General features: G+C 35.9%; 13 protein-coding genes and 3 pseudogenes across 16 annotated transcripts, besides 1 other annotated feature; 6 read left to right on the top strand and 10 right to left on the bottom strand.

Annotated features, from left to right (window-relative positions):
- Positions 1-130: 130 nt before the first annotated feature.
- TVAGG3_0550510 lies at positions 131-2043 on the top strand (annotated as a pseudogene). Its single transcript has one exon. A coding segment is annotated over exon 1 (1913 nt).
- Positions 2044-2420: 377 nt separating this feature from the next.
- Positions 2421-21074: part of a mobile genetic element that runs on past the window's edge.
- Positions 3834-4566, top strand: TVAGG3_0550500 (annotated as a pseudogene). Its single transcript has one exon. A coding segment is annotated over exon 1 (733 nt).
- TVAGG3_0550490 (uncharacterized protein) lies at positions 6137-6808 on the top strand (the record flags this gene model as incomplete). The annotated part of the gene is made up of 1 exon (XM_051238158.1): positions 6137-6808. One exon carries the CDS (start codon positions 6137-6139, stop codon positions 6806-6808), a length of 672 nt encoding a protein of 223 aa, XP_051095982.1.
- On the top strand, positions 6860-7444 carry TVAGG3_0550480 (His-Me finger endonucleases family; the record flags this gene model as incomplete). Its single annotated transcript, XM_051238157.1, has 1 exon — positions 6860-7444. The coding sequence occupies one exon, from the start codon at positions 6860-6862 to the stop codon at positions 7442-7444; it is 585 nt and encodes a 194-aa protein (XP_051095981.1).
- Positions 7490-8571, top strand: TVAGG3_0550470 (uncharacterized protein; the record flags this gene model as incomplete). The annotated part of the gene is made up of 1 exon (XM_051238156.1): positions 7490-8571. A coding segment is annotated over one exon (1082 nt), but the record flags the coding sequence as incomplete, so codon positions are not given.
- On the top strand, positions 8762-9092 carry TVAGG3_0550460 (protein of unknown function, DUF4108 family; the record flags this gene model as incomplete). Its single annotated transcript, XM_051238155.1, has 1 exon — positions 8762-9092. A coding segment is annotated over one exon (331 nt), but the record flags the coding sequence as incomplete, so codon positions are not given.
- TVAGG3_0550450 (uncharacterized protein) lies at positions 10458-11132 on the bottom strand (the record flags this gene model as incomplete). The annotated part of the gene is made up of 1 exon (XM_001323272.1): positions 10458-11132. The coding sequence occupies one exon, from the start codon at positions 11130-11132 to the stop codon at positions 10458-10460; it is 675 nt and encodes a 224-aa protein (XP_001323307.1).
- On the bottom strand, positions 11167-11475 carry TVAGG3_0550440 (uncharacterized protein; the record flags this gene model as incomplete). Its single annotated transcript, XM_051238154.1, has 1 exon — positions 11167-11475. The coding sequence occupies one exon, from the start codon at positions 11473-11475 to the stop codon at positions 11167-11169; it is 309 nt and encodes a 102-aa protein (XP_051095978.1).
- Positions 12204-12673, bottom strand: TVAGG3_0550430 (organellar and viral DNA polymerase type B; the record flags this gene model as incomplete). The annotated part of the gene is made up of 1 exon (XM_001323273.2): positions 12204-12673. A coding segment is annotated over one exon (470 nt), but the record flags the coding sequence as incomplete, so codon positions are not given.
- On the bottom strand, positions 13504-14166 carry TVAGG3_0550420 (uncharacterized protein; the record flags this gene model as incomplete). The annotated part of the gene is made up of 1 exon (XM_051238153.1): positions 13504-14166. The coding sequence occupies one exon, from the start codon at positions 14164-14166 to the stop codon at positions 13504-13506; it is 663 nt and encodes a 220-aa protein (XP_051095977.1).
- TVAGG3_0550410 (uncharacterized protein) lies at positions 14574-15434 on the bottom strand (the record flags this gene model as incomplete). Its single annotated transcript, XM_051238152.1, has 1 exon — positions 14574-15434. One exon carries the CDS (start codon positions 15432-15434, stop codon positions 14574-14576), a length of 861 nt encoding a protein of 286 aa, XP_051095976.1.
- TVAGG3_0550400 lies at positions 15489-17641 on the bottom strand (annotated as a pseudogene). The gene has a single exon. A coding segment is annotated over exon 1 (2153 nt).
- TVAGG3_0550390 (His-Me finger endonucleases family) lies at positions 17669-18253 on the bottom strand (the record flags this gene model as incomplete). Its single annotated transcript, XM_051238151.1, has 1 exon — positions 17669-18253. The coding sequence occupies one exon, from the start codon at positions 18251-18253 to the stop codon at positions 17669-17671; it is 585 nt and encodes a 194-aa protein (XP_051095975.1).
- Positions 18298-18882, bottom strand: TVAGG3_0550380 (phage tail repeat-like family; the record flags this gene model as incomplete). Its single annotated transcript, XM_051238150.1, has 1 exon — positions 18298-18882. One exon carries the CDS (start codon positions 18880-18882, stop codon positions 18298-18300), a length of 585 nt encoding a protein of 194 aa, XP_051095974.1.
- Positions 18902-19057, bottom strand: TVAGG3_0550370 (uncharacterized protein; the record flags this gene model as incomplete). Its single annotated transcript, XM_051238149.1, has 1 exon — positions 18902-19057. The coding sequence occupies one exon, from the start codon at positions 19055-19057 to the stop codon at positions 18902-18904; it is 156 nt and encodes a 51-aa protein (XP_051095973.1).
- TVAGG3_0550360 (uncharacterized protein) lies at positions 19077-19478 on the bottom strand (the record flags this gene model as incomplete). The annotated part of the gene is made up of 1 exon (XM_051238148.1): positions 19077-19478. One exon carries the CDS (start codon positions 19476-19478, stop codon positions 19077-19079), a length of 402 nt encoding a protein of 133 aa, XP_051095972.1.

Here is a 21074-nt window from a genome sequence, read left to right as displayed (position 1 = left end):
AATGAGACAACATGACATTTTGACAACAGTCCAGGAAGTCTTAACAAGATAGAATATGAGAGAGGTCCTATAAACCGGAGAAAGTGTCATACAAACATCTGTCAAAAGCCTCTTTTTAACTTCACTTAAAATGCCACGTAAGATACGTAAGAATATACGTAAGAGGAAGAGAGCATTGAAACATCCAATAGTAAGACTAACACCACAACAACAGTTGCAACAACAAATGCTGAATGACCCCACTATGTTGCAACAAATGTCAAGCAATCCTATGCTTTTAAACCGAGTTGTTGGTGCACAGAGTGGAGGTTTAAGAGCGGCACTTTTAGCGAAAATGGCAGGCTATGGTGGAGCTGCAGACGGAACAGCATATAAAACCCTCAAAGTCAAATGAATTTGAGTTCACTCAAAAATCAAATAGCAGATGTCAAAAAGTCAAACATAGACATACAGAAGCAAATAGGTGAAAACGAAAAGAAACTAGAATATGACAGACACACAAAGAAACTCAATGAGTAAACGTAGAGAAAAAGAAGAAAGAAGAACAACTGAAAGAACTAAGTACAGAGGAATATGCGAAAAAAGTGTCAGAAAAAGCAGCAGAAGTAGCAAAAATGGAACAAGATGTCATAAATTTGAAAAAACCATACTACTCGATATAAAGTACTGAAAGATGAAGAGATAAAACAAAAAGCCCTGAAGACATATATGGATAGCGATGAGTATAAAAAAGAATTGAAGCAAATGTAAAGGCAGAAAAACTTTTACAGTTGCAAAACCAAACCGTACAGTATGAAACTTAGCACAAGAAAGTAAAATAACGACGCGGCTATGCAAAAGGCAATGAAAAGCGCAGATATATAAAAGCCAACAATGACTGGTTAGATGCCCAAGCCAACGCTAAAGCAGCCCAACTCATAGGGTCAATAAGGACAAAAATACAAGCGGATGAAGACAGTTCAAATGAAGCTTTAACAAATGCGACTTAAGAACGCCTTCGAAGCTCTTCATAGTAAGGTGAAACTAGTGAACGACTTCTCATCTGGAAAGAAACTGAAGTCTGAAGGTTTCGACAAAGAGTTAAAAGAAGTAGCACAAAATATGACGAAAATAACAGATGCAGCAACGAGACAGGCAGTTCAAAGTGCCTATGACGCCGTTAGAGCAACTGTTGTGGAAAGTCAAGAAAAAGAGTTACAACAGACCAAAACAGACCTAGTAAATGCTTTCTTAAGAACGAAAAGTCAGGTAGGACATTACGCTGCAGATGGAACATATGTGCCAGCTGGTGGAACTTATATACCACCAAACCCTCCAAGAGAAGCACCTGCACCAGGACTACCTAAAACATTTACATCGTCACATGGACACAGACACAGGCATGCACCAAATCCAGCACAGCAACCAACAGTTCAAAACCCTGCACAACAACCACCTCCACAACCAGCACAGCAACCAACAGTTCAAAACCCTGCACAACAACAACCACAACCAGCACAGCAACCAACAGTTCAAAACCCTGCACAACAACAACCACAAACAGAGCAAGGACATAAAAGAAGTAGAGAACAAGGAAACCAAGAATTCTTAAAAAGGCTTAAGGAAGACTATGGTTACCCAGATAGTATTGACTTTAGTGACAGATATAAAGAAGCTATTAGAAAGTTCAAGGATGGAAATACTGACCCGAACCTATTTAGCTTTATGGTTCAGCATAAAATCGGATATAATTTCAAACCTGGAAAATACAAGCTCGCTAAGGGATATGATTTTAATAGCATATCATCCAAATGACATGGTGAATTTACTCCGAGATATTTGATGTCAGAGCTAAATGACAATTCAACTCCCGTCATGAAACGCGTAAAAAATAGAGACGGAACGAAGAAGAAAGGTTTATGAGTCCGGATGACTTAGAAAGGGAAGTTGTTTAAAACGGTCTCGGAATATATGAAATGCCAGCAGATGAGGTACAAGAAACTCCACAGGAAGAAGTTCAGATACAACCAGACATGGAAGAAATAGTTCAGCAACAACAGCTAGAAGAGCCTGAAGGAAACGAACAAGTCCTTCCTTTGGAAACTAACTTCACAGAACTAGATGAAGATTTGGAACAGCCGAAAAATCTTGACCCTCAACAAGAGTATGCGGAGAATATGGAATATTTCCAAGAGTCTAAAAAAAATTCGGCTGACATAGTAGAAGAATATCGAAAAATGTTTGCCGACATACAAAAGACTCCAACACCAGATGAAAATATTCAGCATAGAATGGAAGTACTGAAAGAAAATGTAAGCAAATACAACAACCCTTTTTACTTACGAGCATTTAACGTTCAATCTTCGGATGAACTCGGTGAAAATAAAAGGTTAAATTTCAAGAAAACATATAGAAATGAAACATTGTTTAAAGTTCATTCAGAACCTAACCAAGATGGAAAAAACCTACTTTTGTTTCTGCAGACGATGGAACTACAATGAGATGGGGTCATAAAGCTAACCCGGATAGGTGGTTCATAAACTTACAACCACAATTCCAAGAAGTTGTAGACGCAATGGAAGTCAATGGTGAACCAGATATAGCTGGTATTTTAAGCGCGGCTTTAATGCCATTGAAAGATATGAAACATGCAGATATTTTGGACCAGTATGAAATGAACATGGCTGATGGAAATATAACACCTGACGTTCTAGAACATTTATCTCAAAGAACTACACAGAACCATAGAGATGGTATATTTGGTGAAGAGTTTAGAAGAAAAAGTTAGGGAGGGAGAAGGAAGAGAACCTATTGTACATGACCTTGCAAACGAAAGTTTACAAAATGTCATAAAAACTTACTTTGCAGACAATGAACTGAGAAGGGATGAATATTTAAGAAAACTCAAATGGACAGTACCAAATGAAATGTTAGTATTGAAAAACATGTTCCTTGACAAAATAAAACCAACTACAGAAATAAACGACGCAAGACTGAAAGTTGGGTAAAAGCTTTCCCATTCACAAAAGATATAGTTGGTAACATGGAAAGAAAACCAGAATGGCTACAAAAACATATATTTGGAAACGAGCTTATTCCATATGGACAGGCACTGTTTGAAGAGCTTGAACCGGAAACTCAGGAACAGAGTCATGCAAACAATAGCGACGACTCAAATACAAACTATGACAAACTCTTTCTAGGATATAGGTTACCTGAGATGGGCGACCAGAGCCCAAAGGCAAAAAGGGCATGGAAATTTGCAACATACTAGATGAACATGAGGCAAAGATGCAACAACTTGAAGCAGAGGGCAAGTTACCAAAGCGACACCAAAGAAGAAGAGTAGAACAAAGTGAAAGTAGTGAAGAAGTAACTTCATCTAGTGAAAGTAGTGGCAATGAAGGAAAAAGAAGAGTTAAAAACTCAGTCAGGAAGAAAGTAAAGCTTGGTCCACGTGGGTTCTATTATGACACATAAACCCAACTATTCTATATTTTTACCCATATGAAATGTACGCCGCTCAGAATATAACACCAACAGTTTTGGATGCCATGAATGGAAATGTTTCCGAATGGTATAACGAATGCGACAATGCCATTAGAAGGTCAGAAATAGTTCCTGGAACTTACGAATATACAACTGCTGTTTCTTATGGAAACGTAGGTGAGTTTGGAGAAGGTTCTTCAACAACAGTAGATATTGCTTGCGACAGGTTTCATATAATTTCTATTGACAACTCTTTCTTATACGTGGAACAAGACATTGAAATAAAACCTTCTGCCAAGTTGTCTGACAAGAAAGGTTGCAATGGAATTTTCTATGTCGGATACCAATATGCTCCAGAAGTTTTCATGGGATATAAGATATATTCTAACTCTGACTTAGTTCAAACAGTAACATGGGCAAACTATGAATGGTTCGCTTTGAGAAACTCAGTACAACCACAAGCTAGAGAACAAACAGACCAGTATGCAACTATTGAGAAAATAAGAAGACTTGACCCTAACGTTCCAGGAGTTTATGTTAACCTTTCTGGACAAACTGCAGCAGCAGTAACCAAAGTAAAATTGAAACTTAGAGTTCCTTTGTCATCTTTCCTCATCTTCAGGTTTTTAAGATACTTGCCAAACTGGGCAGGAAAAATTTCTATTGAACTTACTCCAAGCAAAAATAACTTAGTCATTGCACCAACACAAGACCCATTCACTCTTACAGAAGTAGTGGGAACAAATAAAATGTCATTCGCCGACTTTTGCAAAAACAAAGTTGACTTAGACTTTGGTTTCTCAAACCTCAACACTGAAGTAAACTATTATTTCAATGCTGCTGGAGATGCTTGGGACCCAGTTAAGTTCACATGCGAAAAATTTGAATGCAAGAGAATAGAAAGCAGACTTGCAGTCTATATGTTGGACCCAGATATTTCAAATGCTTTAGCTGCCAAATATATTGCAGTTCCACTTATGTTCCCTATACACCAAATATCTGTCAAAGACTTTGCAGGTGAAGTTGGAAACCAAAGTGCTGACCCAGGTGCAAGAACAGATATTGCTTAACAACTGCAATGAAACATGCAGATACTATGTTTGTACTGTTCAGACGAACTATAAATGACTATTCTTGTTTCTACAACCCTGGTATTAAATATCATATAAACATAGATGGCAAATATTATCCAAGAGAAGAATATTCCACAGTTGAGGATATGAGGTCATACAACTTGACATTAGATGCTATGAACTTTAACAACAACTTCACAAACAACCATTAACCCTGAAATGCAAAGTTCTATTATGCCATATGTGAAAGTATGGACTCATACAGGAGCTCAAAAACACTCAATATACAAATGGAGACCGTTCAAACTTTTGGCTTGGCATTCCATTTGCTGACTCAGAAGACTTTATGGGTGGTATTTCAACTGTTGGTACAGTTCAAATACAATATACTGGTGACAGAGACGGTCCAATGAATTGAAAGCAAAGAGAAGTTTACAAAACCAATAGCACTTTTCACGGAAGATGCTCTTTTGAAGATTCGTTCGATGAAACCTGCTGGGGCTCCTCAGATTGGTATAACGACAGCTTCCATCGAGCAGATTTTGGCAGCAGGTCAGTAAGTTGTTCTTGAACGACTTCTCTCCGTCAAATATTGACAGTACGCCAGTTTTGACATAGTATTGTATTATAAACTTACCTTTAGAAATATCGGTCAGTTTTGTTGTTATATTTTTGTCTGCTTCAAGAACTTTCACCATCTCGGTTATACCAACTTTCTTTGCTTTATGAAAATATTTTGGTTCAGCAAAGACTGCTATTCTATAACATTTTCCATTGTTTGTATAAAGAACTATTCTATCAATGAACTTGTATTGTTTGTGTGTGTAAACTTTGTTTTGCTTCAATTCGAAGAGATACTCAAATACGTCCATCTTTTTATTCTAAGTAAAATGTCATTTCCGAAAAATAGAAGCGTAAGTGTTTCAAAAGGTTTAATGGCGGTGGCAGATGTGAAGTTAAATTCACCAACTCAAACAAACAGTCAAAGTGTTGTTGTCAATGTCAAAGACAGAGATGTTGAAGTGGGGAAACCATACGAAGACGAAGATGGTATAACAATAGTTCCTGTAAAAGAACAACCAACATATCCTGAAGTTAGCAGAGACTTAAGTTCTGTTGCAGATATTCGAAACGACTACCAACAACTTAAAGACAAACTTAAAACTCAGGAGAAGATTTGTCAAGCTTTAGGTCTAATGTTAAACTTGGTTGAGCACAACCCTGTAAAAGTGAACTCATATGTCATCGCACCTCATGAAATTTTGAAAGAACTATTGAAACTTTTGACAGAGGCAGACGATATAAACATCAAAGAAATAGAACCCGACATTGCTTGCTGTGGTGTTTCATATAATGTCATTGACAAGATATACGTTATGAAAGGAGGTGAAACGTTGAACTTAAAATATAGTTTCCCAGACGTCATAAAAATATTTGACGACCACAACATTTCATTAAAGTTTGTTTGCTAAGTAAAAATGGCAGAAGACATAGTGGTTTATACTATTACGACTAAAAACCCTGAGTCATATAATTCTATAACAACAAACTTACAAAGTCCTCAAGGACGATATTGTAAACTGACCTTAAACACGATGACGACTAAAGCCTGTTTTGCTCTTTTGACACCAGAAGATTTTATTGTTGTGAATGGTAAAAAATACTTCTTTGAAGATACTTACTCAGATATACCACCAACAGGTTTTGTTGACTTATTTAATACTTTAAGGACGGATGTAACATGTGCTGCAACTAGAGCAGGTTTCATTATGTTTGGATGTCCGACTGAGTTTAGTATAAACGATATGAGCTATAATACAAAACTTATATCTGGTTTTTACTACCAACAGTTTCCTATAACAGGAAAAGGTGTCATACAAGGAATGTCTATTCCATTGACTTTAAGTACACCTATTTTATATATTGTTTCAAACTTAGGTTCAAAGTGCTATTCGAATGTCGACAGAAACTACTATGACCAAAAGATACTCATGCGTATAAACAACACTTTCTCTGCTGGTTTGCCTATTGTTCATTCGAATGCAGAGTTTTCAGCTTTAGTGAACTCAAACACTTTAGCAAACATAACGTTGACATTAGTCGACGCAAACTTTGTTCCTGTAAAACTTTTATGTCCTATGTATTTGTCAATGACGGCAGAAAGTTTCGAATTGGAAGATGCAACTGGTGAAAGTATTGTACTACAAGAACAACTTCAACAACAAATGCAACAAATGGAACAAATGCAACAACAAAGTCAAGAATAAAAAATAGCTCAAGAATAAAAAAAATATTTTTTTTTATTTTTATATAAAAAAATGTACGCTGAGTTTGTTGGAACAGACCGTTGGGAAACTTGTTTGTTAGATGAGAAATATGAAATTCACTGTTGTGAGTCATTTGAAGTCAGAAACAAAGAGACAAAAAGAGTTTTAAGCGAATGGGAGCGAAATGACGGATATGCTATGATGAGGATGGGTGGAAAAAACTATTTTAAACATATTGTCATTGCAACTCATTTTATACCGAATCCTAACAATTTACCTCTTGTAGACCACATAAACCGTATAAGAAACGACAATAGACTTGAAAATTTACGTTGGGTCACTCTTTCTGAAAACAATAAGAACAGAGGCAAATTTGGAGATATTGTATTCGAATTTGTCGACGAACTAGAAGATGAAGCAATTGAAATTACAGACTATGGCAAGCATACGCTTGAGTTTTACTACTATAGCGAAGAACAAGACTCTTTCTACTTTTATACCGGTGTAAACTATAGAAAATTACAAGTATATTTTACTAAGGATGACTATGCTTATGTAAACACTAGAGATACAGATGGAAAACACGTTCATATACTTCTTAACAAATTCAAGAAGCTATATGGCATACCATTTTAAAACGTTTTTTAAAAAAATATTTTTTTTTTATTTTTATATAAAAAAATGTACAGAATAGACGTTTCAGATTTTTATGACTTCCAAGCCTTCAGAAATATGTGTCCATTTAGAGACTATAACAAAGCAGTCGAGAATTTGAAACGTTTAGTCATTTATGTCGACTCTGCCCCAGAATGTTATGTCATGAAAGAATGGGATGTAGTCTTTAACAAACCTAAAGCGACAATAGTTTCAGAACAAGAATGTAAACAGAAACTTAAGAAAATAAAAGTCGTACAAGTTGGTATGAAGATGTTAGATGCTTGGGATATCTTATTGTCAAAGTTAGAAGATTTTTCAGTTCGTGGTATAAAGTTCTATACACCTTCTCCAAACTTCTATTCTATCTTCACTGGATATAAATACGAACAAGTAGAATGGAAGGAAGATGTTATAGAAGCTTGGTTAGACCATGTCAAAGAAATTATATGCAATGGAAACGAAAGAGTCTATGAGTATATCTTATGTTGGTTTGCAAACATCTTACAATATCCAAGTGCTAAAAATGAAACTGCTCTCATTGTAATTGGAAAACAAGGAACAGGTAAGAACACTTTCTTTACAGATATCTTATGCAAACTGTTAGAGGGCTATTCGAACCCGAATATGACAAACTTAGAAAACATCTGCGGTAAATTTAACTCTTCAATAGAGAATATGAAACTTATAGTATGTAACGAACTTCAAAGTATAGATACAACAAAGGTTTTAAACTCAGATGCTTTGAAGAGTCTTATAACAGACAAAGTTGGAGTTGTTGAAAGAAAATATAAAGACCAAAGAGTTTGTGAAAATGTTGCAAATTTCATCATGGTTTCAAACAACGCTGTTCCGATGAAGTTAGAAAGTTCTGACAGAAGATATGTAGTTGTCAGAACGTCAGATTCTCATATGCAAGATACAGAATATTTTGACGACTTAGCAGAAACTTTGACACCTAACTTTTACAACCACTTGTTCTCATATTTCATGACATTAGATATTTCTAAGTTCAATCCAAGACAAATTCCACATACCGAAGAGAGACAAACATTGTTAGAAGCAAACAAGAGTGTATATGAACTGTTCATAGATGAAACTGACTTTGAGTGTTTAGATGAAAGGTCATTGTACGATTCGTATAAACAGTATTGCCAAGAATATGGTTATATGACAGCGTCTAAACGAACATTCTTGGCAAATGTCAAAAATCTTTTAGACGTACAGAATGGTATATATACAAAGAAAAATTTTTCTGAGTAAATTTTAAAAAAAATATTTTTTTATCCGATAGAAAAGATGACGAAATTCATCTCAGTCAACAAGTACATGTCAGGACTTAAAGAAGAACTAGACCCATTCACATATTTGAATGTTTACTTCTACCATTTTGAAAAGTCTTCATTCAGCAAAGTTTGGAACATCGAACCAGTTAAGTTTGCTGTTGTGACTAAAAATGGTGCGAAATTTGAAGACTTAGACATAGAAGGTTTGTTAACAGTCAAAGAAAGTTTTGACAGAAGGTTCTCAAACCTTAAAGAAGGCAAAGCATACAAACTTGTTATACCTTATGAACCAAAGAAAGCAGACGACTATGAATATTATGAGTCTAAGATAGTTGAAGTTCAAGGTAAATTGGGTAAAAAGATTTTAGAGTCTAAGCCGGTGTTTGCTCCTAAAGAGGAAGAGAACATTGACATTGACCCAGAAATGTTCTAAAAATAAAATTTTATTTTTACATGTCATATCTCCCCTTCTCTGGAACTGGTTCTTTCTTCTCTTCTTCTACTTTCTTTTCTTTCTTTTCTCTCTTCTTCTTCTCTGGTGGAGTTATGTCAAACTTCTCAGAACCATATTTTTGTAAAAGTGCTTTGTCATTTAATAGCTCTTCTATTCTGTTTTCTATTTCATTTTCAAGAACAGCGCATGTGTCTTCTTTGCATTCTAAGAAGTTTTGTTGGACTTCATCTCTCCAAGAGGCGTCATCTCTGTCAACAAGTCTGTCATTGACAAATTTTAAGACTTCTCTGCTTAAGGTTTTATGGTTCTTGTCATATTCCCAGAAACAGAACTTTAGAACAAATTCACCTTTCTTGTTTACACTATGTAAGATTTTATGGTCGACAGATGTTTTTGCTGTCGAAAAGCTTGTCTCGAATATAGATAGCGAAATCGCACATTTCCTAAAAGATAAAATTTTAATTTTTCTAAAAATATGTTAGAAAAAAAGTTTGCTGACATTGACAAGAAATTTGAGAATGTTTTAAATAAGAACAAGAGGAAGTTGGAAAATGCTCAGATAAAACCCATACATGACAAGTTCCTATTTGCTCAGAATGGTATAACAGGTCTAATTGCACCGCCTGGGTCGGGTAAGACTTTCACTTATCTTAAAATGGCTGCACAACAACAAGAACTAGATGAGAAGAACCCATTCTATGAGTTAGTAGTCATTTGTAGTACTTCTGGTCAATTTGACCAAACCGTCAATTCGTTCAAAGATATTATAAAAAAGTCTAAGTTAGTATGTATAAAAGATACTGAGTTGTTAGATTGGATAAAGAAGTACCAAAGAAGAGTTTTGAAGTACAATGCTATAAATGAGTATGTCAATTCTAAGTTTAAAGACCCAAATGAGGAAATGCAGAGAATATTAGAGAAGAAACACTTCAGAAACAAACAGAAAGAGATAGAATACATTTCGAAGAAATTGCAATCTTACGATTGGAAGACTTACCCTCATAGGTGTCTTCTTATCTTAGACGACTTTGCTTCTCATCCTTTGTTAAAGAACAGAGAACAAGACATGTGTCGAATTCTCAAGAAGCTCAGACACTTTAACATCTCAGTTGTCATTTGTGTACAGACAGCAAAGAGTTTAAGTAAGGATGTAAAGAGAATACTTACTGATATCATACTTTTCCCCGGATTGTCCGAAGACGATTTCATGGAACTTATGAAAGAGTCCATGGCAGGTAAGTTTGACAGACATGAACTATGGGAGAAGTACAAAGTCATACAAGACCCTCATACTTCTTTCAGAATTCACATCTACGCAAACAAAGTTCAAATTGTAAAAAGTCAAGCGTAAAAATGTAAGTGTTTTAGTCTTAGTCTGTTGTGGTGCTGGGGCTGTCGGTTCTTCTGGCTTTGGAATGGACTCGGTTGGTGGTACGTCGGACATTCGTTTGTGTCCTGTCGGAAGGAAGAGTTCTTCCAGTTGGAAGGAAGGACTTTTCCTGCCGGAAAGAAAAACTTTTCCTGTCGGAAAGAAAAACTTTTCCTGAAGGAAAGAAAAATTTTTCCTGAAGGAAAGAAAAATTTTTCCTGAAGGAAAGAAAAATTTTTCCTGAAGGCCGGCCAAAAAGTTCTCAATTTTCGAAAATTTGAATGGTTTACGGACGGACAACAAGAAAAATTTTTCCTGAAGGAAAGAAAAATTTTTCCTGAAGGAAAGAAAAATTTTTCCTGAAGGAAGGAAGGACTTTTCCTGTTGGAAAGAAAAACTTTTCCTGTCGGAAGGAAGGACTTTTCCTGTCGGAAGGAAGGACTTTTCCTGTCGGAAAGAAAAACTTTTCCTGTCGGAAGGAAGGACTCGGAATGCCAGAAGGACTCGAATGCCAGAAGGACTCGGACAAGACAATTTACCATCTAGAGCTACCTGAGCCATCTTTGGTGTCAAGCTTGAAAAATAAATGGTTCATTTACTCTTCCTCTTTGAAGTTATCGAAATACTCTGTTATCTTTTCCTTCAGTAGCGGCAAATCTTCTTTGAATGTAAGTATTGTACAACCTTTCATATCATAGTGTGTTTGAGGTAACGTATCTTGAACTATCTGTTTAACATCTTCATTTGGTGTCATTGAAATCGGTAAGTTTTCGCGATAGAACCAATTTCTGTCAGATTTGTAAATCTTAGCAAGGTCGTAAAAGCTTTTGTTGTTTCTTCTGACTAAATGCAACATAACCATATCTCTGTCTTCTTCATTTTCCATCTCTTCAGTGTAAATCATATACTTATAGTTCTTTTCCTTTCCTTTTGGTACCGAACGTGGTATTCTTTTCTGTATGTTTTTGTCTTTTGCTTCAAGCTTGTTCTCTAGCTCTTCACGTTCTTGTCTATGAAGTTCGTCAAGAAGTTTACAAACATACCATGAATAGCGAGCTGAAGCCCATTGTGCCACATTATTTACAAGAAGTCTATGTACATACCAACCTCTCAAACCATTTGGCAATTTTTCACGATTTTCATAGAGTTTTGGCGACCCCGAAAAAAGTCTGTCTCGCTGTGCTTCGCTCAAAAGTTCTTGTGTGCTTTGGTTCCTAAACCAGTCTTGTGGTTTCTTAGTATCTGGAGCAAAACATGCTGTCAAAATACTTTGCATTTGGTACATGTCATCTTTGACCGAACGAATGAGACGTAACTGTTTGTTATACTGAACCCACTCGTATTCTTCACTTATGGCTTCATGAACGATAGCAGTTGTTGTGTTCTCTGATGTTGACATTTCTGTTCTTACATACAAAATAAAAAATAAAATAAAAATAAAATTAGCGTTATTTTCTATCTTGTATAAAAGACCAAAAATAAACGCTTTACATGTATTTTTCAGCAACTTCGTCAAATACTTTTATAGCTTTGTCGATCTCATCTACTTCAAACGTTTCTTTACCTCTCGTGGGAGCACCATACATTTTCTCAAACTTTTCAAGTAGTTCTGTTTCAGCAGCTCTCATATCGTTAACAAACGCAACCTTAACTCTATTGACTATACTGTCATATCTTTGAGTTATATTAAATGTTCTTCCTATCTTATATCTCTTTGTATTGAAGTCCTTCGGTTTCTGAACGATGTAAAGTAAGCCTTCACTGCAACGTTCCGTATCGAATGAACCATATGTTATGAAATTATATCCAACAACTGGGTCAATCCAGAACAAAACTACTGGTATAAGACTTTTGTCTATAAGATATGCTCTTGTTCCATAGAATCTTACTGATATCATAAGCTCAGGATTTTTTGTCAAAATTTTCTGAGTAGAAGCATTTTTAACCCAGTCGTGTGCTTTCTTTCCTTCAGATAGTGTTAAAATGTCTGACAAAGAATATTTTTTGTATTTCTTTGAGTATCTTACGTTTAAATCACCTATTCTAACCACTTTGGTGTCATTGTCTATCTTTCTAACTGTTTCAAACTCAGTGCTTGTCATTTCCTGTTCTTACATACAAAATAAAAAAATAAAAAAAATAAAAACTAACGCTATTTTTTTATCTTGTATAAAAGATATGATTTCAGGGATTTTTTTACGAAGTGCAAAAGTTCTCTTCGTCAAAAAAATACAGTTATATCATGAAATTTGGTCATTTTTTCACGATTTTCATGAGTTTTAGGCGACTACGGTTTTTCCCGTACTCGCATTTTTTCACGATTTTCGTACGGAATCTCGTTCCTCGATTTTCCTAGGGACGCAAACATATGAGGAAATTCATGAAATTTGGTCATTTTTTTCAGCAAAAATATATTTTAGATCTAACCAGGTCCCTCGGTCCCTCGGTCCCTCGGTCAACTAACATCTTTTTGAAAACGGTGACAACATGACATTTTGACAACAGTCCAGGAAATGAACTTCTTCGTAAATGTTTTTTCACGATTTCATCGTCAATGAGTGTAAATCAGGCAAAAATGAGTTTTGGTTGAAAAAACAGGTGGAGCCAAAAATGGCTCGACCTCAAAACAAGCATTTCGTGAAGAATATACCACCTGCCGGAATTCCGGCGGGTGCTTTTTTATACAAAACATTGACGTTCATGTTTGACAAAACAAGCATTTCGTGAAGAATATACCACCTGCCGGAAAACAGCGGGTTGCTTTTTATACAAAAACATTGACGATGAAGTCTATCTCCTGTGTTGTTGTCAAAATGTCATGTTGTCACACCTTTTCAGAGAAGTTTAAATTACCTGGTGACGTAGTGACACCTAAAAACCATCTAACCTAAAATATATTTTTGCCGAATTCAATAAAAATAAAATGGTTCATTTACTCACAATATTTTTGTACAAAAGGACCCCAACCTTTTAAATTCTTTTCTGCAGCTTCTAATGAAACTTTAGCGAGCTCATATTCTCTAAATTCTCTCTTTAAATCTTCTTGTTCCCATTGGTCTAGTTCGTATGGAGAGTCTCTATAACCAGAACATATCTCACGTTCATGTTCTATTTGTTTTTCATGCATTTTTCTAACTTCTTCTTCGAACAAAGGTTTAGCATTCTCTGCTGTATCTTCAAGTTCTTCTTCATCTAATTTCTCATGAACTTTCTTGTCTATGGAGTCCAGAATTTTTCCAACTGCTATGCAATATTTTGGAGAAGCCCACATTGCTATATAGTTTACAAGTCTTGGGTCTACATACGTTCCTCTAACCTGTTTGATTTCATCGGGAATTCCTGCATTAACATTGTATAAAAAGCAACCGCCGGAATTCCGGCGGGTGGTATATTCTTCACAAAATGCCTTAAAATACTCTTCCCAGGACTTATTTTCCAACAACTTTCTAAAGTCCTTCCTAAACTGCTGACACATATTTGTTGCATTTATATAACCATCCTTGTCTCTACGTAAGACTTCAATACCGTTATAGGTGCCTTTTGTGAATGTTTCGCCATTAGATTTGTTCGTGAACGTTTTTGCTTCGACTGTCATACTGTTCTTACAATAAAAATAAAAAATATTTTTTAGGTGAAGTGGTGAGATCTCACCTCTTTTTTCACCTCTTTTCTCACCCGTTGAATTTTCATGAATTTTCCCGAAATAAAATAAAAAATATTTTTGGTGGTACGTCGGACATTCGTTTGTGGCTTAACCGTCGGACATTCGTTTGTGGCTTAACCGTCGGACATTCGTTTGTGGCTCGACCTCAAAACAAGCATTTTGTGAAGAATATACCACCCGCCGGAATTCCGGCAGGTGCTTTTTTATACAAAATTCAACGGGTGAAATCTATTTCCTGTGTTGTTGTCAAAATGTCATGTTGTCACACTTTTTCAGAGAAGTTAAAATGACCGAGGGACCGAGGGACCGAGGGACCTGGTTCGCCTAAAATATATTTTTCAATACTTTTTCAGCACTTTTCCGTAGTTGTATATGAAAGACAATTCGAGATAAAAGTCGTAGTACAGTGGAATAATATGCTGCACACCGTTTGTTGTGAACCAGACTTGAAAGTCAGAGAAACTGTTACTAGGTGGTTCGTAGAATTTAGAAGCAAAGTCATAAAAGTCCTTACCGATACAAAGAAAACTGTTGTTGCTTGAACTGAAACTTGCATGACATATAACATTTTGAGGATCGAACACGTTTTTATAAACTGTCAAATCTGCTGGTGGAAGTATAAATTTAAATGGACCATCTGGTGGCAATGGTTCGTTCTGGTTTAGTAACCGAAGAAATTGTGCCCAAGAACGTTTGTCTACTCCCCAATATAAAAACTCTGTATCTCTTGGAGGGTTATTTTCAATCCTTTGAAATGAAACGGTGGAGTTCATCTTGTCGTATTCTAGTTTTAGATAGTACGTTCCATTTAGTAAAGAATGGTATTTTTCTTGAAATTCCCAGTAGTATTTGTTCATTTGAGTTTGAAAGTCATTTAGAGTTTTTTCAAGACTTTCGTCTGAACGAATTGTAAAGATTTTCATTTCGTCAAATTTTTCTATTAGACCATCAGAACCTTTATACTGGCCGTGAAAATATACTGCGAACATAAAAGCGTTCGTTCTATTTGAAAACAAAACTCTTCTAAATCCTATTGCCTTTGCATCTGAAGGACTTTGAAGCCAACGAACTGGATAGTCAAACCGGTAAGCTCCGGATAAAATTTCTTCATCTGAAATATTCCTACCAGCGTTTGTAAAGATATAGTCTAACGGTTTTGTATCTGCTACTTTTGTTCTTTGTTTTTCAACCTGAAGCATTTTATATATGTAAAAATATACTGTTTTAAAAACGTTTTTATTTCATGCAATGTTTTATTTCATGCAATGTTTTATTTCTGTCCCGTCTTCAAGTATACCCCATATTTCCTTTTCGATATTACATGAACTTCGGAAAATACCTTGTCTAGCTTAAAACAGCCCATTTTTTTACCGACCATTCCCATTTCAATGAGTTTGTTATACCCTTCCTCGTTCGTCATGAGCGCATCGATGTTTTCGTAGTATACCTTCACTTTCGATTTAACCTCTGAGAAAAATTTGTTGTAGTTGTCAAGGACTGCTTTTGCGAACTGAGGATAGGACCAATGTTCGACAATAGGTTTTACTGTGGTTACTAAGCCACATTGACCTTCGGTGAACTCGTACTTCAAAACAAAAGGGGAGAACCTTTCAACAAAGTTGTCGACCTTCTCATAGTGTTTACTCTTCATCTTTTGAGGTTTCTTAATGGAATATCCCCATGTCGAGTTCATAAGCAATTTGAGTGTCATTGCAAGTTTGGGGTTTGAAGCTTTCCTAATATCATAGAGTTGTTGTATGACCTTTCCAACTGTATAGTTCCTTCCCGGGAACTCGCCATCTTCGTTTGGAATTCCAGTCGGAATATATTGGACGAACCTCATGTATGCAGCGTTAAGGTCGACATAGTATATTTTTTCATATGAGTCGAACTTATCGCAACCAATGGGTCCGGTTCGTGGAAATTCAAGCGAGTCTCTTATCTTCTGAGAAACCTCGCCTGTTATCTCATAAACATCGTCAAAGCAACCTGTTTCATATAAAATTTTCTGAGCTAACTCAGATGCTCTCCAATACAATTTGACGTCAATTGGATTTCTCAATGGGAGTTTGTTTATAGCATCTTGAAGTTCTTGCAACCTCATTGGAAGTTCTTCTGGTTCAGGTTGGTATCCGAACAATCCAACTCCTTTTGGAGCTGTGTACTTCTTTTGTGCTATAACTTTGTCCGGAACAACTTTTGGTCTCACTAACAATGAAAAGTTTGTTTCGTCTTTTGGTACAAAAGTTTCTGTCAGCTTGTCATCTGGAATTGGTTCCAACAAACCTTTCTCGAAAAGAATGTTAACAGCTCTGACAATGTTGCATTTGCCCTTTCCGAACAGTGGGTTTGTAAGACTTTCGTTCAACATGAAATGGTTGTGGACAAGTACAATCTTCAACCATGGCAATTTGAAGTCAACAACATAGTCATCGTGCGAAGAACCTTTCTCAGTCGGTATGTTGACTCGGATATTGACATTTGCCAACGGTGCAATCTTTGTCAATTGACTTCTGAGAATGTACCTCGTCTTCACACATGACTCAAGATACTTCATCTTCTCATCTGTAACAAGACCAGAGTTCCTGAGACATGTAAGAATACAAGGTTCATTGACAATTTTTTCAATTGTATTATAAATTCCATACCTTGTCAAGTCAATGTCAGACTTGTTTATGAACGGGAAATACCCAGCATGTTGTCTGACTGCTTGAGGGTTGGGTTGATACCATTCGAACTTCACGCTTGCAATCCCTTCAATTGCATTCAAAATATCTGAGTCGGAATCAAACATTTGTTCTCTCTTTGTAGTCTTGAAAGCGTCAAGAAGCATTGCAGCTGTTTGTTCATTGCCATGTGAGTAGTATATATGACCATCTAAATCTGTTATCGTCAATCTGAGATTGTATCCTTTCTTATTTCCGTCTTGTATGGCAGCAAGTACTCCCATGAAGCCTTCTTTGTTCTTTCCTTCGTCAAAGTTTACTGTAAAGGTTCTACCAGAAGTAATTTTACTTCTAACCTCACGATACTTCTCATATGCGTATCTTGTTCTTTCCATGGGAGCATGTGCGTCTTCACCTTTTCCTTTTTTCCTCCTCAAAGGATGCAATTGTTCGTCATGTTTCCAGTAGAATCTGGCAAAGCCGTCGTGTCCTTCAACTTGAGGCTCATTAACATTGAAAGGCATGTTCATAAGCCGTTCTTCTTCTAACCTCTCAAGTCTGTTTGGATAATTGGCGCGAGCTGTTTCCAAGTCCATCTCATAGGTCAGACCAGCCAGTTTGTCATAGACTTTTATTGGCTTTCCCTTCCTATATTTAAAATTCTTTGAAACTCTCCAGCCATATCTTTCTAACTCTGCTTTTACTCTAGCAGATTTTCTATCCATTCTATACGGAGGCATTTTTATAAAAATAAAAAAATGTTTTTTTTAAAATGGTATGCCATATAGCTTCTTGAATTTGTTAAGAAGTATTTTAACGCATTTTCCATCTGTATCTCTAGCGTTTACATAAGCATAGTCTGCCTTAGTAAAATATACTTGTAATTTTCTATAGTTTACGCCGGTATAAAAGTAGAAAGAGTCTTGTTCTTCGCTATAGTAGTAAAACTCAAGCGTATGCTTGCCATAGTCTGTAATTTCAATTGCTTCATCTTCTAGTTCGTCGACAAATTCGAATACAATATCTCCAAATTTGCCTATGTTCTTACTGTTTTCAGAACGAGTGACCCAACGTAAGTTCTCAAGTCTATTGTCGTTTCTTATACGGTTTATATGGTCTACAAGAGGTAGATTGTTAGGGTTCGGTATAAAATGAGTTGCAATGACAATATGTTTAAAATAGTTTTTTCCACTCATACTTATAATAGCATATCCGTCATTTCGCTCACATTCGCTTAAAACTCTTTTTGTCTCTTTTTTTCTGACTTCAAATGACTCACAACAGTGAATTTCATATTTCTCATCTAACAAACAAGTTTCCCAACGGTCTGTTCCAACAAACTCAGCGTACATTTCAAATAAAATAAAAAAATGTTTTTTTTTAAAAAATGTTTTATTTACTTTACGTAACCACCTGCTGCCAAAAGTCTTTGACGCCAACCCATACCAGCTAATGAAGGTTGGCTTGGTTTAGTCTGGAGACTAAACTTTGGTTTTGGTTTATCTTCAGTTTTTGGTTTTTCTTCTTCTATTGGTTTTTCGCCACTTTTCGGTTCATCTGACTTTACCTCACTTGCAGGTATGGTTGTGTCGTCAACATCTTCATAAAGATCATATGCCATCTGTTTTTGTTTTCCTTTCAACTTTTTGTGTTTGTTGTAAAGTTTAGAATATTTCGACTCTAAGTCAATGAGATGTTCTATAATGAACTGTTGGTCGGTAAAATATACTTTGCCATCTGTTGTCTCGAAAGCTCCTTCAGACTTCAATATTTTATTTGTGAGAGTCTGTTTCTTTTTTGAGATACTAGCCGTTCCATTTTTATGAAAAGTGACTTTGTAGTTAGGGTTTGTATTTCCAGACCTCACACTTTCTATTATTGAATTTTTCTCTTCATCTGTAAGTTCTTTGACAGGTTTTGATAATGGCTCTGAACTTTTTGTTTGTGGTGTCAAATCTACCGTTTCAACTTCTTCGGTCATTTCATCTCAGTAAAAAATTTTAGTTTGGTTTGTTTTCAACTGGTTGTTTAGGTTTTTTAAGTCGGTCTAAAACTTCTTGAGGTATAGGGAGGACTTGACAAACACGTGGTTGTGTAACTGCTGGAAGCCGGCAAATCCATCTTGAGCCCATTTGTCTTAAAGCTGTATTGTTCATTTCATCTCAGTAAAAAATTTTACATTCCCCACGTTTGAGGCGGTTGAGGTTGGTTGTTGTTTACCCACTGTTGTGCATGGTTATATCCTCTGTTAAAGAATCTTTCACCTTGGTCCATATAGCGGCCTGCTTGGTTATAGTAGTCATTTGCTTTGTTATAGTAGTTTCCTGCTTGTGTTCCTACATTGTCCATCCATCCTTGAACTTTTCCTCTTGTTTCAGGATTTGGAATAAGATTTGCTGCATCTCGTGCTACCTCCCAACCTTTCTGTACAGTTTGTATAATAGGCTGAGCTTTCTCTTTCAGTATACCTAATGTACTCAAAATCTTCCTTCTAACTCCAAATACACCTCTGGCTATTGTTCCCACTGCGGGTAAAAATCTGGATGCGACTCCTGCTAATGCGCCAAATAAACCCATTTCTTATAGGATAAAAATGACGAATCCAAACAAGGACCCGTATGTTTCTAAAGCGACAAAGAAAGCACTCATGGTAAAAATCTTTAGTTCAACACCAAATGCTTGGTTTATGGATATCTTGGAAAACATTCCGAGGTATAGAGAAGATGGACCTCCATACTGGTTTATATTTGTCGGTCAAAACACAAGATACTGTGAAGCCATACCATTACAGTCCAAAAATATTTTAGATGTGAAAACTGCTTTGACAATCTTCGTTGACAAATACCATCCAACAAAACTGACATCTGACTGTGAAAGTTCTTTCAAATCAGACGATATTAAAAACTATCTGCGTTCAAAAAATGTAAACCAATATTTCATTGTCGACCAAAACCATTCTGCTCTTGGTGTCATTGACAGTTGTATAAAAATCTTAAGAGACTTAAATCAACCACAAGGTGGTGAAGCAAATGAAATGTCATATGACGACAAGTATAGACACTTCTCCATGGCAAAGATGAGACAAGTTTTAAATATTTACAATAGCCGTAAACAAAAAGGTTTGGGAAACCACTCCCCGAAGAAATGAAAAACAACCCCGACTTAGAGAAAGACTATATATTTAATAGTTTAGTCAAAAGAGACAAACAAGAAAGAATGCCAGGCTTCAAACTTAAGAAAGGTGACAAAGTAAAAATAGAAATACCTAAACGCGACCCATATGAAAATACTATTGACTATGACAACAATGGGAACTCGACAGGTACTCGCATTCGTGTTCGTAAAAATAGAAGAAAGTATACAAGAGAATATTATGAAGTTTTAGGCAAACATGGCAAAATGTACACACTGCAAGCAGAAGATAAAACTACTATTGTCAGACCTCGTTTCAAACTTGTCAAAGTTCAAGGTGGTATACTTTCAAAGACAGTTCCTAACAAATATAAGACAACTCCAGACGAATATGCTAAAGAAGTTGAAAATGACGACTAAGCAATTCTATACCATGCGTAAACTGTCATGTAAGGTGGCATGTAGTCTTTACTCTGTCCCGTTGTTTGCGTATATCCTGAAACGAAATGTGTATGGTTTCCTTCTCCCTGCGTGTCATCCCAGTAACAATTTATAGCAAACTTAACGTCGTCTTTAACATCATATCCTTTACCTTTTGTCATTCCTGACCAATCCCAATATCTATGCTTATGCCAACCTGCTTGAGATGTACTTAAATCTATGTAGTGACTATGTGCAGGTAAGTTTTCACCTGAAATCGTTTTACTTCCACCTGTTTCCTTTGAAGAGTTTGCACAATACAAAAACCTGTCGACTATTTGTTCCCATGCACCAACACCAAACATTGCTTGAGGACCTCTTGCTTCCATTGACGTGTAAATAGAACCTACTGGGTTCATTAAATCAAACATATGAGATATTATAGGATTGTCTCTTTTGAACTTAAAATATAGTGCAACTATTTCAGGTTTCTTCTGGTTCATGTCAGAATATTTTTTATAATATAATCTTATGTTTTCAGGGTAGGTAAAGTCTTGACTATAATATTTATTTCTGTCATCTGTATAATAGTATACTATTCTCGTTTTTTCTATTGCATTA

This window comes from Trichomonas vaginalis, chromosome II (genome assembly GCF_026262505.1).
Source record: "Trichomonas vaginalis G3 chromosome II, whole genome shotgun sequence".
NCBI lineage: Eukaryota > Parabasalia > Trichomonadida > Trichomonadidae > Trichomonas > Trichomonas vaginalis.
The sequence above is the reverse complement of the archived record's forward strand: the minus strand, read 5'-3'. Positions and strand labels throughout refer to the sequence as shown.